This window comes from Felis catus, chromosome E2 (genome assembly GCF_018350175.1).
Source record: "Felis catus isolate Fca126 chromosome E2, F.catus_Fca126_mat1.0, whole genome shotgun sequence".
In the NCBI taxonomy this organism is placed as follows: Eukaryota; Metazoa; Chordata; class Mammalia; order Carnivora; family Felidae; genus Felis; species Felis catus.
This window is the reverse complement of record NC_058382.1, coordinates 12014777-12028895: the sequence shown is the minus strand read 5'-3', so window position 1 is coordinate 12028895 and position 14119 is coordinate 12014777. Positions and strand designations below refer to the sequence as shown.

At 39.2% G+C, this 14119-nt stretch overlaps 1 protein-coding gene across 3 annotated transcripts in view; it reads right to left on the bottom strand.

The window, feature by feature from the left end:
- Nucleotides 1-2340: 2340 nt before the first annotated feature.
- Nucleotides 2341-14119, bottom strand: part of ZNF112 (zinc finger protein 112) — a 33765-nt gene continuing 21986 nt past the window's right edge. For all 3 annotated transcript variants that reach the window (XM_003997732.6, XM_019819424.3, XM_019819425.3), the window contains 2 exons: nucleotides 11686-11781; nucleotides 2341-5748 (listed from right to left, as the gene is read on the bottom strand). In XM_003997732.6, coding sequence (XP_003997781.3) covers nucleotides 3248-5748; nucleotides 11686-11781 — 2597 coding nt within the window. In that variant the 3' untranslated portion in view covers nucleotides 2341-3247. The remainder of the gene's footprint in view (nucleotides 5749-11685; nucleotides 11782-14119) is intronic.

Below are 14119 nucleotides of genomic sequence, written 5' to 3'. Positions count from 1 at the left end.
CCACCGTCAATATTTCCTCTGCTTTGTTCATTTTCAGCTGTTTGGCAAGAATAGGTCTCATTTTTTTGTTTGTTTGTTTTTAAATCCTGCTTGAGCACTCTGAGGTTCTTGGATCTAGAATTGGTCTTCTACTATTTATGGAAAATTCTCAGCCATTATCTCTGCAAGTATTTCTCTTCTCATTCTTGCTTTCTTCTCTTCCTAGATTTCCAATTATACATATATTAGACCATAAGAAGTTTCCCCGCAGTTCTTTGATACTCGGTGTCCTTTACTCTGTTTTAGTTTGAATGATTTCAATTGACCTATATTCAAGTTCTCTGACACTTTCCTCAGTTTTGTTGAGCCTACTCATGAGTCCTTCAAAAGCATCCTTTATGATAAAATTTTTCTTGTCTAGCACTTCCTATTTCACTCTTAATTTCCACTCAAGTTCCCCCATCTGTTCGTGTATATTGTCTGCCCTTTTCACAAAAGCACTCAAAACATCGATCAGTTATGTAAAACTTTCTGATATTCCAAAATATGGGCATCTCACTGTGTGGTTTTATTAATTGGTCTGCTGCTACTTGTAATCATGTAATTTTTTGACTGAATGCCAAATAACATGTGTCAAATGGTAGAAACTGAAGTAAATGTTATTTTTGTCTGGAACTGGGCACAGCTATTCTGCTAAAGTGTTAGGGTGAACCAATTTGGCCAGGAGTTAAGGTGGAATTAGATTCTGTTGTTGAAATAGTTATCTTTAGTATAGCACTTCAAATTTTTCTAATATTACTGGCGCTTCGGGTAGGGGCTGGAGTGTTGGAGGGTTTTTCTCAATGTTCCTTCTTCACCCTCAGCTTTTGGCCATCTCTATATACCTGTGCCACAGCATTCTTGGTCCATATTTTTGCTGTTTTTCCAATGTAGCCTGCTACTGCTTGCCTCTAGGAACAAGCTAGCCTATTTATGGGAAACAAGGATATTCCTTATTGTCTTGGTTTAGCCTTGAGTGGGGGTTGGAGAGGACAGAGATCTTATGTATTTGGGGGAACTAGGACTACATAACACTACAAATGAGACAGAAGCTCTCTTCCCTCACCTATGAGAAAAAAAAAAAAAAAGCAGGTGATACTGCCATCTTGTGAGCAATCTAAAGACAAGAGTTCACATAAAAGGACAGAGGTGAGAGTTAAACAAAAGCAATACAAAGCCCACACCCACATCTTACCCTGCCTGCATCTTTTCATTTATATGAGCTGAGAAATATTTTTGGTCTAAGCAACTCTGTTACATTTCTTGTTACTTACAGCCAAAAGCTTCCTAAATGATAAAACCACCATGAGCTTTCATGATTTTCCCTTGGAAATGATGACAGTAAAGAAATGCATTAGAAGCCCCAATTTCTGACACTGTGCAACTTGACTTAGCACCTTGAAAGCCAAGGTAAGGGAGTGCTCCGGTCGCCCCATTCATCCAACGGGAGAAATCTGAGAAAAATTATGATGCACCAGTTTATAACACTAGTGAATTGTACTAGAGCATTCTAGGCTGCATGGCCTTTGAGACCTAAAGAAATTTCACAGTAGGAAAAAGTTGCTGACACCTAATTTATCTGTATCCTTAGAAACCTAGAGAATTTTGAAAATTAACCTCACAGATTTTATTCTTTAGTTTTGGCCATAATGCCATCTAGTGAAATAAAGCAATCACATTATGGATTCTTAAATATAAAGGATGATAACTCAGTAGTTTATTACTTTGGTAAAATTGGTAAATGTTAATTGAAAAAAAAATTTAAATGAAGTACAAAAAAAAAAAAAAAAGACTACGCCAAAATTTTGCTGGTCAGAGAAAACTGTTGTATATATGATGGTGAGTAATCTTTCACACATTATCTATGAAACACGTATTTGAACATATATGTATGCAGACTTAAATTAACTGGATATTTTGAAGGTACTATCCACATTTTCACCGACACAATATGTATAATTCTTTCCTATCATTATAGATTGATTCCTTACTTTCTATAATTCCATTTTTATAGGAATTTGGGAGAAATTTATCTATTTATTTCTGGTTTAAAAAATTACCCTCATTGTACAAATCCCTTTATATTATTAAGATGGTCTTATCATAAATTATTATTCTAAGTTTCCAGGTGGAAATCAGTCAGACCAGTGTCATATGTAAGAGATGAATCACTGGGTTCTACTCCTGAAGCCAAGACTACACTGTATGTTAACTAAGATGAATTTAAATTAAAAAAAAAAAGTTTCCAATAAAAATTTTGACTAAAAACAAAAATCAAATCAAAAGAACTTTGACAGAAACGTGAAGACTAAAAAAGCAAAGTATTGTAATTTTGACATTTATTAAGAAAGTACTTTTCATTAGCAACCATTTCTGACACTTTGCAAATATTACAGGAAAACTCTGTCTTAACACACAGGGCAGGAGTAAAAAGTCAATTATGTAAAATGCAGTGCAACCAGAAACATTGTTTATCAATTTGTACTGTCATTTAAAGTGCACATATGTGTACACACACACACACACACACACACACACACACACACACACAGCGCTAAACTTAAACTGATGGAATACTGTATAGAAAGAGACCAAATGATAAGAATTCAGCTCATCCCTGTTTAAGACAAGACAAAGGATGGGAACCAATCTCAACAGGGTTACAACCCAATTCGTGTAATTTCAGATGACAATATTGCTTGATATTCTACATTTCAAATATTTTCCCACTTGAAGTGCTTATGTTAAGGTTACTTGCAGGATTCCTCCTCCAAATACATTTTTAAATGATCTTGTTGGGGTAAATAAGCTTAATAAAATTTTCAAACATGACACTTTTATACATTTTTAGTTATTTAGTAAAAAGTACTGAGCACCTACACTGAGTTATGCAATGTCATGGTTTTAAAAACTCAGTAAATAAGTGAAGCCCCTTTTCTCATTAAGCTTACATTAGAGTAAACATAGATTTAGGCACGCTCTTCACTGTACTTTTGTTACTCTGGTCTGTACTCTAGTACAAGTCACATGCAATGAATCTTAAAATTGTGAGAAAACCCCTTATGGAGACTCTCTTGTTAGATGTCTCCATAGTGTGGTCTCCTGACTATTATGAATGTTGAGGCTGGGCAGAAACATTTTCATGAAAGAAATTTTGTCTACTATAAGAACTCTAGGGAGTGGAAAATTTCAGTTCCCATTTGAGGACTTCAAAACAAATATAACGGTTTTATAGATCTTCATTTCTGTATGGATTCTCTGATGAAGGATAATCCTTACCATACTCTTCGCTTTTATAGAATTTGTCACCACTATGGACTCTCTGATGAATAAGTAGACCTGAGCTCCAACGGAAACCCTTACCACACGCATCACATTTGTATGGTTTCTCTCCTGTGTGGACTCTCTGATGAGCCTGAAGGTTTGATCTCTGACTGAAGCCCTTTCCACACACCTCACATTTGTATGGTTTTTCCCCAGTGTGGACTCTGTGATGAGCTTGAAGACTTGAAAACCCACTGAAACCTTTACCACACTGTTCACATTTATAGGGCCTCCCTTCTGTGTGGACCCTCTGATGCGCTTGAAGACGTGAACTCTCACTGAAGCCCTTTGTGCATACCTCACATTTGTATGGTTTCCCTCCTGTGTGGACCCTCCGATGTGCTTCAAGACGTGAACTCTGACTAAAACCCTTCCCACACATCTCACATTTATATGGTTTCACTCTAGTGTGGACTCTTTGATGACCTTGAAGATATGCTCTCTGACTGAAGCCCTTCCCACACACCTCACATATATATGGTCTCTCTCCAGTGTGGACACTCTGATGGCTTTGAAGATAAGATCTCTGACTGAAGCTCTTACCACACTCATCACATTGGTATGGCTTCTCTCCTGTGTGGACTCTCTGGTGGGCCAGGAGGGTTGAGGCCTTACTGAAGCCCTTACCACATTCTCCACATTTATAGGGTTTCTCTCCTGTATGAACCCTCTGATGAATTTGAAGATTAAAGCTCCAACTGAATCCCTTCCCACACTCCTCACATTTGAATGGTTTTTCTCCAGTGTGAACTCTCTGGTGGCCTTGAAGGTGTGAACTCCGACTGAAGCCCTTCCCACACTCCTCGCACTTGTATGGTTTTTCTCCAGTGTGAACTCTCTGGTGGCCTTGAAGGTATGAATTGCGACTGAAGCCCTTCCCACACTCTTCACATTTGTATGGTTTTTCTCCAGTGTGGACTCTCTGATGGGCTTGAAGGTATGAACTCCGACTGAATCCTTTATCACACTCCTCACATTTATAAGGTTTCTCTCCTGTGTGGACTCTCTGGTGAACATTAAGAACTGATCTATGACTGAAGCCTTTACCACATGCATTGCATTTGTACGGTTTCTCTCCAGTGTGGACTCTCTGATGATCTTTCAGTTTTGAACTCCAACTGAAGCCATTCCCACAGTCCTTGTAAGCTTTCTCTCCGATGTGAATTTTCTGATGACCTTGAAGATATGAATTTTGGCTGAAGCTGTTACCACATGCATAATGTTTATATGGTTGTTCCCTAGTATGGACTATCTGAAGGTCCTGCAAATGTGAGTCCAGACTGAAGTTATTACCACATTCCTCAGAACTATAAGGAATCTCTTCCATGTGAACTCTATGCTGAATGTTAAGATTTGAGCTACAAAGAAAACCCTTCTCATATTCTACATCTGTGTATAGTTTCTCTCCAGTGTGAATTTTCTGGTAGACTTGGAGACAAGAACTCTGATTAAAGACACCCCCATTCTCCTCATATTCATGGGGTTTCTCCTTAGTATGGATCCTAAAAATACTATTAAGGTCTAAGCTATGATTGAAGGCTTTCTCATAAATATTGCATCTATAGGACGTCTGTCCCGTGTGAACAAGTCCACAAGTATTGAGAGAGGAGGGCTGACTGAAGTTCTCACCATATCCACATTTATATGGCTTCTCTTCTGTATGTACTCTCTGATGGGATTGCAGAGGTGAACTCTCAAAAACACAATCATCTCTTCTATGAACACTTTGATGAATATGAAGAACTGAACTATAACTACAGCCCTTTCCACATGGACTGTAGGTATGGGTTTTCCCTTCTAAGTGTAACTGCTGATAAACTTCAGAGTTGGAGTCGTCACTGAAGGCTTTTCTGTACTCATTACAGGAGTAGGGCTTTTGCCCTGTTTTGATTAAGTCTTGATTAAGCAGTGAAACCTTCATGAGGTTTTCTCCACAGTCATGGCAGCTGTAAATTTTTTCTGATCTGTGTACTCCCAGATTATCATTGTGTGGTGTGATCCAACTGGTGCTGTCACACTTACAGAAATTATTTTTCATCAAAATTTGCTGACACCTACACTGATAATTATGTGACTCTGTCAGATACATTTTCCTCCAAGAATGCTGGGCTCTCCAAGATGGAAATTCTTGACTTTTTATGCAATTGGAAACATCCTCTATATGAGTCAATATATAGTTCTCATCTTCAGGAACATGAACTGGCACTCCTGCCCAAACCTGGCAGGGGAAATCACCTCGGTTTTGCAACTGAGAAATATTCCTTTGAAAATTTTTCATGGCATCTTGACACCTGGTTAACCCGCCTGTACTTTGTTGCCAGGTCTTCCGGGAAGAAGGCTCTTTGGGGGAAATGTAGCCTAATCCCACTGCTTGACTACTCTCCATATTATGTTGACTCTTGGCTCCTATAATGATAAAGAGAATTTAGATATGTGCAGAAGTGGAAGTTTTTATTCAGAGACTTTAAGATTTTGCACTTAGATCACGACATGAAATTACAGGAAAATTCATGTTACCATGTCTAAGAACACTTAGAAAATGGCTGTGGTTCTTCTTCAGTTGTATCAGGAATATAAGTAAGGTCCACATAATTCAAGCTATCTGTATGCCTCAAAATCAGGGATTTGCAACGCAACCTGGAAATATCAAACATGGTGGCCCTGTTCAAAAGGTCTAGTAAAACCATATACATATTATTTTTGGGTTTATCGTGGATTGTCTGGAGATCCCAAGAAGGGGGAATTCTCAAATTGGGAAGAATGGAGATTCAAGTGGACAAAAAACTTTTTTTCTCTCTGGCATGTGGGTATGGCAATGTTTTCGTCTGTATGTGTGTTAGGAGACAGTGTTAAATACCGTGCAAAGGTAAACACGGACCTTTATGCATGAGGCATCATAGGGCCCCTATAAACTCTTTATCTTCATGCGAATAATAAATTCTTCTAAGTCACTGTAAGCCATATCACATTCACCTCTTTTCAAAAGATATTTCACAATTAGCAAGGGCCATCGTATAGGTCAGAATGTGAAACACTGTGACAGAATTCAACTCCAAAGACATCAGGGGAAGAAAGGAGGCTGAGGGAGGTGAGCACAGCCAAGTTCCCTGGCACCTGGAGGTGTACTTTGAGGCAAATCACCAAAAACCAAAAGCTCAATGAACACTGACTTTGGCTTGTGTCCTTTTAGTGGAAAAATACTTCAATGTTCAGAAAATTTGAAGCACCGGAAGAGTTGAAGACAGGCACATTTGGGTAGAAATGGTTTGTGGCTTAGTTATTAACACTCAGCTTCCTAGCAGACAGCAGATCCTCAAATCCAAGAGTACCTCCCTACCAACACTGGATTCAGCAGGGCTGACATCATAACATGTACCTTCCTAACACCCGGCAGCACATTCTCTATAGCATCCAGAAAAGAAAGCAGTAAAACAGACCTAACAGGGCATGAAGATATGTTGTTTTTCATGGGAAGGTGGTGATGGCGATTTTGCCACAAGGCTGAAAAGCTGTATGAGAGACAGGGCTACACTTAGGGTAGCACCTGCTGATGAGAAAAGCAAAGGTCGCAGGAATGTCTTCTGGATTGAGTCTTTTTAACTTTTAAACTAACTCAAAACAGTGTATTTCTTCTTGTATAAAATCTTACCAGTAAACCCATACTATCTCCAACTTTATTTTTTTTAGTTCTGCATTTTATTTTTTTTCCAATTAAAATTTTTATTTTACTGAAAATGTTTTATTAAGGTTAATTTTCTTCCATAAATATTTTTTTTAATTTAAATTCAAATTAGTTAACATAGCATGTAGTCTTGTTAGAACCCAGTGATTCATCTCTTACATATGACAACCTAGGGCTCATCCCGAAAAGTGCCCTGCTTAAGGCCCATCACCCATTTAACTCAGCCCCCCACCCACTTTGTCTACTATCCCCAACTTTAAAAAAAAAAAGAAAAGAAAGAAAAGAAGAGAATAGAAGAGAAAAGAAAAGATAAGAAAAAAGAAACAAAATGTCACACTGATGACTAAGGTGGCTCTAGGCTGTGGGACACTGCAGTAACTTCAGGGTAACACTTTATGGCACATCCATACATAACGCCTCTCAATACTTCAAAAAAAGCCAAGCACTTAGTGATGTCTCTGGCTTCTCAAAAGCAAAGTTTCCAGTTATTACACTAATGTTTTATCACTTAAACATGAAATGAAGGGACATACCACAGGAGGCAAAGTTAATAGCTTATATGTGAGAAGTTTGGTGTCCAGCTGGAGTTCATCATAATCCTTCTAGTTTTGCTTGGTATCATCAAAAACACTCAGTATACATCCATAAAGATACAGTTTAAATACTTTATATCTTTTGGGACTGACATGGTGGCTTGAGGACATGAAAAGAGGCTTGCTGGTCAAAACCCAATTTTTTACAAAGCAGCTCTTTCAACAGAAATTTGTATGTAATTTTTGATATGACTGTCTCAAATATTTAAGAGATTAAAGTTTCGTCTTGACCAGTGGCTTCACAATGTGAAAGCATTACAGGAAGGGGGAAAAAGGTCATTTTACTTAGTTTCAGGCTCTATGGAAAAGATCACACATTTAATGACATTAACTTTAATTTCCTTTAGCCAGTGGTGTGTACCAAAACACCTTGTCGTTTCCTTTCCCTCTCTCAACATTTAGGTTCTCTCTTAGTATCAATGGCAGGGTGCTGATAAGAAACTGTGTTAAATCAAATTCATAAACGAACTGAATAAATGAATTTGATGGAGAAAATATGCACTGCAAAAAAACACTAAAAGGTCTTGTTGAGGTGCACCTGGGTGGCTCAGTAGGTTGAGCATCTGACTCTTGATTTTGGCTCAGGTTATGATCCCAGTCAGGTTATGATCCCAGGATTGTGGGATCGATCCCTGCATCAGGCTCTGTGCTGTGGAGCCTGCTTAAGATTCTCTCTCTCCCTCCACCCCTCCCGAGCTTGCTCTCTCTCTCACTGTCTCTCTCAAAAAAAATCTCATTTGAAGAAAGCTGAGAATTTATTTCATCTTCTTAGTAGTCCTTTAGCTTTAGAGGTTGAGAAAGTCAATCATTCCAACACCCTCTATGAACCAATTCAATAACAAAAATTTTATATGTGTTGTAAATACCAAATAATCCCTTTAAACAGTTAGTTATAATGAATTAAGAAAAAAAAATCTCAGTTTAGATTTTCTTTTTCTCTTCTCCTTTAATATAAATTAGTCAAGAGTATCAACTCAGGCAATCCAGGCTGAGATGAGCCTGCATTCTTACTGAGCTTTTTAAATAGTAAGAGAAACCAAGGCATTTTGCAGGCAGTAGAGGATAAAGTAACAATAATGTTTTGATTACAAATATTTACAAAGCTGGCTACTCTCCTAACCACATCTGAGACTTAGCTCTATCAGAGTATATTTAAACTTTGAGGATTTCTTGTCTGTCTCCACGGCTTTACCCCACGATTAAATGAGTTCTTTCTGTTTTGGAAGATTCTTAATTACCATTTCTTCAACAGGTATAGGCTTATTCAGATCGTCTATTTCTTCTTGCGTAAGTTTTGGCAAATTACGTCTTTCACAGAATTGGTCCATTTCATCGAGGCTATCATATTTGCATAGAGTTTGTCCACAGTATTCCTTTATTATTCTTTTAATGCCCACAGGACCTGGGTGATGTCCCCTCCTTCATGTCTGATAATAGTAATTTGTATCCTCTCTCTTTTTTTCTTAGTTTGCCTGACTAGAAGCTTACTGGTTTTAATGATTTTTCAAAGAGCCAGTCTCTATTTTCATTTTTTTCTCCATTGGCTTCCTGTTTTCTACTTGATTTCTGCTCTAATTCTTATTATTTCTTCTCTTCTGCTTACTTTGGATTTAATTTGCTCTCCTTTTTCTAGTTTACTACAGTAGGACCTTAGACAATTGATTTTAGAGCTTCTCTTCCAACATATGCCTTCAGGGCTTTAAGTTTCCCTCCTAGTACTGCTTCCACTGCGTCCTACAAATTTTTATGAGCTGTGTTTTCATTTTCATTTAGTTCAAAATATTTTTAAATTTCTCTTGAGATTCTACTTTGACCCACGTATTATTTACAAGCGTGCTGTTGAGTCTCTATGCATTTCGGGATTTTCCACTTACTTAGTTTATTGATTTCTAGTATAACTCAATTGTGATCTGAGAGCACAATTGTGTAATTTCTATTTTTAAAATTTGTTAAGATGTGTCTTATGGCCCAGAACGTGGTCTATCTTGGTGGATGTCCCACATGAGCTTGAGAAGAATTCTCTCTCTAGTCATCCATGTGAAAAATGGCTCCAGCACCCAACTTGCCACAAAGCTATAATTTTAGAATCGCAGTTTTAATTCAGTCCACAGGGGAAACATATAATGTATGAAAACAAGAACAGGTTATGAAGAGTGGGAGCAGAGGGGGTGAGATGCAGAAAACAAAGACTCCCCTTTATATATTAGAGCATAAAATTGGCCAGCCTATCACAGTGTGAGATCTGATATCAGAACCACTATTAATGATCAAAAGTTACTAAGCATATGTGTAACTTAAAACACGGATTTGTCTTATTTTATTAGCAACGTGCCATTTTACCCACATTTTCTTTATGTCTGAAGTTAGTTAAGGCAAATGTGGTAAGTTTTCTATTAAAAAGTAAGTTGTGGCAAGGAATTGTAATTCTGGATAAACATGTCTGGCACATGTAAGACATCACCAAATATTTATGAAAGGTTGTGTTAAAACTTTAGGTGTAGTTAAGGTTAAGTTGACATATAAAGTTAAGTCACAACTGCAGCAATTATTAACACAGTGACGTTTGCTATCCCAATTAAGCCATAACAGAATTAAAATTATCAAAGGAAACAGAGAGAGCAGCTGTCTGAGACCCACGGAGAGGCATGGGAAGTTTCTGTGTTCAGTGCCAGATAAATATATAACATATGCAATAAATTTACATAATAAAATATATAAAAAATAAAATGGAATATGATTCAGCCATAAAGAAGAAAAGCATCTTGCCCTTTGTGACAACATGGATGGACCTTGAGCCATTATGCTGGGTGAAGTAAGTCAGACAGAGAAAGACAAACACCATAGGATCTCTCTTATATGAAGAATTTTAAAAACAACAACAACAAAACACCAAGCTTGCAGATATAGAGAAGAGATGGTGGTTTTGAGAGGACAGGGATAGGGGTGGGAGAAATAGGTGAACTGATGGTTTTGCGGGCTTAAGTTTAAACAAATTGAATAAGAACTTTAAGGGGCGTCTGGATGGCTCAGTTGGTTAAGCATCCAACTTCGGCTCAGGTTATGATCTCACGGTTCATGGGTTCGAGCCCTATGTGGGCTGTGTCTGTGCTGACAGCTCAGAGCCTGGAGCCTGCTTCAGATTCTGTGTCTCTCTCTCTCTCACACAAAAACAAATATTCATTTAAAAAATTAAAAAAAAAAAAAAAGAATTTTAAGATAACTGGGGCACCTGGGTGGCTCAGCTGGTTAAGCGGCCAACTCTTGAGCCGGCTAAGGCCACGATCTCACAGTTTGTGGGATGGAGCCCCGTGTCCACGCTATCAGTGTGGAGCCCGCTTTGGATTCCCTCTCTCCTCTCCCCTGCTGACACACATTCTCTCTCTCTCTCAAAATAAATACAGTTTAAAAACTTAAAAAAAAAAAAAGAATTTTAAGAAAACTGTAGCTAGGTCAAGAGACGGTTCAGATGCTAGAGGATGAAAAGAGAGGACAGAACGGAAAGATAAAGAGCTGGGCATTTGAATAGGAAGTAAGTGCAAGAGTGTCTCAGTTGAAACCGCTGCGTGGGAAGAATCAGCTGTGATGTTGGCATCGATCACTTTTGATCCCGACTTTGGTTGACTGGCTAGCCTCAATCTTCTAAGAATAATGGCTACGTGTCTATAGATACTCAAGGACACCTAAATGATTAGAATCAGGACAGGCATTCATCAGAAAACAAACAACGCTCTGGAGTATCCCTCGATTGTGTGGATTTATTTTACGCCTACCAGCTGTCTCAAGGGGGCACTGAAGACAGCGAGGGCCATGCCTCTGTTAACCAAGCCATTCATTCAAGGCAAAGAGAAAAGCAAGTCAAGTGAGCTGAAGCAGAAGCGTGACCATGACGGGTCTCCTGGGCAGCAGTGGGGCGGTGCGGAACAGAATGAGTGAGTGGAAATAAACACAGGGAAATATGTGAAAAGCCAGGGGAAGCTGAGGGGACAGACGCCTTAGGGCCTGACCTGTTCTGACTCATGTCTTAGGATAGGCTCTCTAGCTGCTGTGTTACTGCAGGGCGGCTCTTACCTAAACACCCATCTCTCTGGCTTTCTGTCTCCATCATCAACAGCTTTTCTTCTCTCTCCAACTGGGATATAAGCTCCGGTTTGAAGGGCTGATTCCCTGTAGAAAGGCATGGACGGCAGAAGTTTTAAGTTTTGACGAAATCCAAGCGATCTTTTTTTTTTTTTTTTTTTTTTTTTTCTGAATCATGCTTTTGGTGTCTAAGAACTCCCTGCCTAATGCAAGGTCATGAAGAATTTCTCCTGAGCTTCCTTCTAGAAGTTTCACACTTTTACTTTTTCCATTCAGTCTCTTAACCATTTTGAGTTAATTTTTTGGTGAGGTGCGAGGCATGGATATAGGCGCATACAGAAGCCCAAATGTTTCAGCACCCTCTGTTGAGAAGACTACACTTTCGAGGCACCTGGGTGGCTCAGTCGGTTAAGAGTCCGACTTCGGCTCACGTTATGATCTCACGGTTCATGGGTTCGAGCCCCACATGGGCTCTGTGCTGACAGCTCGGAGCCTGGAGCCTGCTTCGGATTCTGTGTCTCATTCTCTCTCTGCCCCTCCCCAACTTGTGCTCTATCAAAAATAAATAAACATAAAAAAAAATCTTTAAAAATAAAATCTTAGGGGCGTCTGGGTGGCTCAGTCGGTTGAGTCCAACTTCGGCTCAAGTCATGATCTCGCAGTTTGTGAGTTCGAGCCCCGGATCGGGTTCTGTGCTGACAGCTCGGAGCCTGGAGCCTGCTTCAGATTCTGTGTCTCCCTCTCTCTCTGCCCCTCTCCTGCTCATGCTCTGTCTCTCAAAAATAAATATACATTAAAAAAGTAAAAAAAAAAATTTTTTTTAAAGACTATACATTCTCCATTAAATGCTGTGGCACCTGTAATGCATCTAAAATGGTTTCAGAGGGGCGCCTGGGTGGCTCAGTCGGTTAAGCATCCGACTTCAGCTCAGGTCGTGATCTCGCGGTCTGTGGGTTACAGCCCCACATCAGGCTCTGTGCTGACAGCCCAGAGCCTGGAGCCTGTTTCAGATTCTGGGTCTCCCTCTCTCTGACCCTCCCCCATTCATGCTCTGTCTCTCTCTGTCTCAAAAATAAATAAAGGTTAAAAAAAAAAAAAGTTTCAGAATGGCTTGTTCCTTACCACTACAATAAGCAAATCCACTAAAAATTGTTCAGGATCCCAGTTTCATTCCTCTACCCCCCCTCCCATTGTACCTAATGCTAAGGTGATATGATATAGTTACGTGCTATGTTCCTTAGCTATTTCCATAAGTTCTTTTCTCTCTTCAGGGTGGCTATGGTATTAGTTTCAAATATAATTTAACTTTTCTTTCAGCTTTAGACTGTCGTGCCTTCGCATTCTTCATTTTTTACTGTTTTTTTCTTATTTAATTTTTATCATGTGGTGAACTAGCATATTTTCAAGAGTCCAGACCGGACAGAAAGGCACACTCAAATGAATGTGACACACCTCTTCCACACTCTTACCTCCCACCCACTGTAAGAGACTAACTTCATGATTTTCTGAATAATCCTTCTTGGGCTTCTTCTTATAAAGACAAGCAGATATACATAGATTTCCTTATTTCCCCTTCGTTCTTACACGAGTTGTGGTATACTATTAATGCTCTTTTGCACTTTACTATCTTTATGTTTATTTACTTACTTATTTGTTCATTCTGAGGGAGAGCAAACCAGGGAGGGGCAGAGAGAGAAGGAGAGAGAAATCCCCAACAGGCTCTGTGTTGTCAGTGCAGAGCCTGACACGGGGCTTGAACTCATGAACTGTGAGATCATGACCTGAGCCAAAACCGAGAGTCAGATGCTTAACCGACTGAGCCACCCGGGCACCACTGCACTTTGCTATCTTTAGGGAAAATTTCTAGAAGCGAATTGCTGGGACCATTGCTGAATAACTGTCAAGTTCCCCTCCTTCGGGACTGTATCATCTTGTGTTCCTACTTTCAATGCATGAGAGTGCTCTATTTCCCGCCATTTTGCCCAAGAAAGTATAGTGTTTGAATTTTTGCTAATCTCATGGGTGAGAAATGGTATTTCAGTATAATTTTATGTAACATTTCTCTTATTTTTAATGAGAGTGAAATATCTACTCCTATGTATGCATGTACTTACATGTATGTGAATGTATGCATGCGTGCGTGCGCGCGCACACACACACACACACACGCACACACACACGCTCCTACCTGCCAGTTCTATCCCCTGAGGCCAAGAAACAAAGCCACCACAGTGTCAGTGACACTGGAGGCTAGGTATCCAGACCTTGTTGTTAAATACCACGCTCCAAGAAATGGATGATTCCAGAGCGAGGGTAAAGTAAAAGACGGACAAAGGACAGCCATCAAGTAAAGAAGTGCTCAAAACAAGGATGGGGGATACCACAAAAGTCCAAATTTGGAGCAATTTTAGCACCCAAATAATTA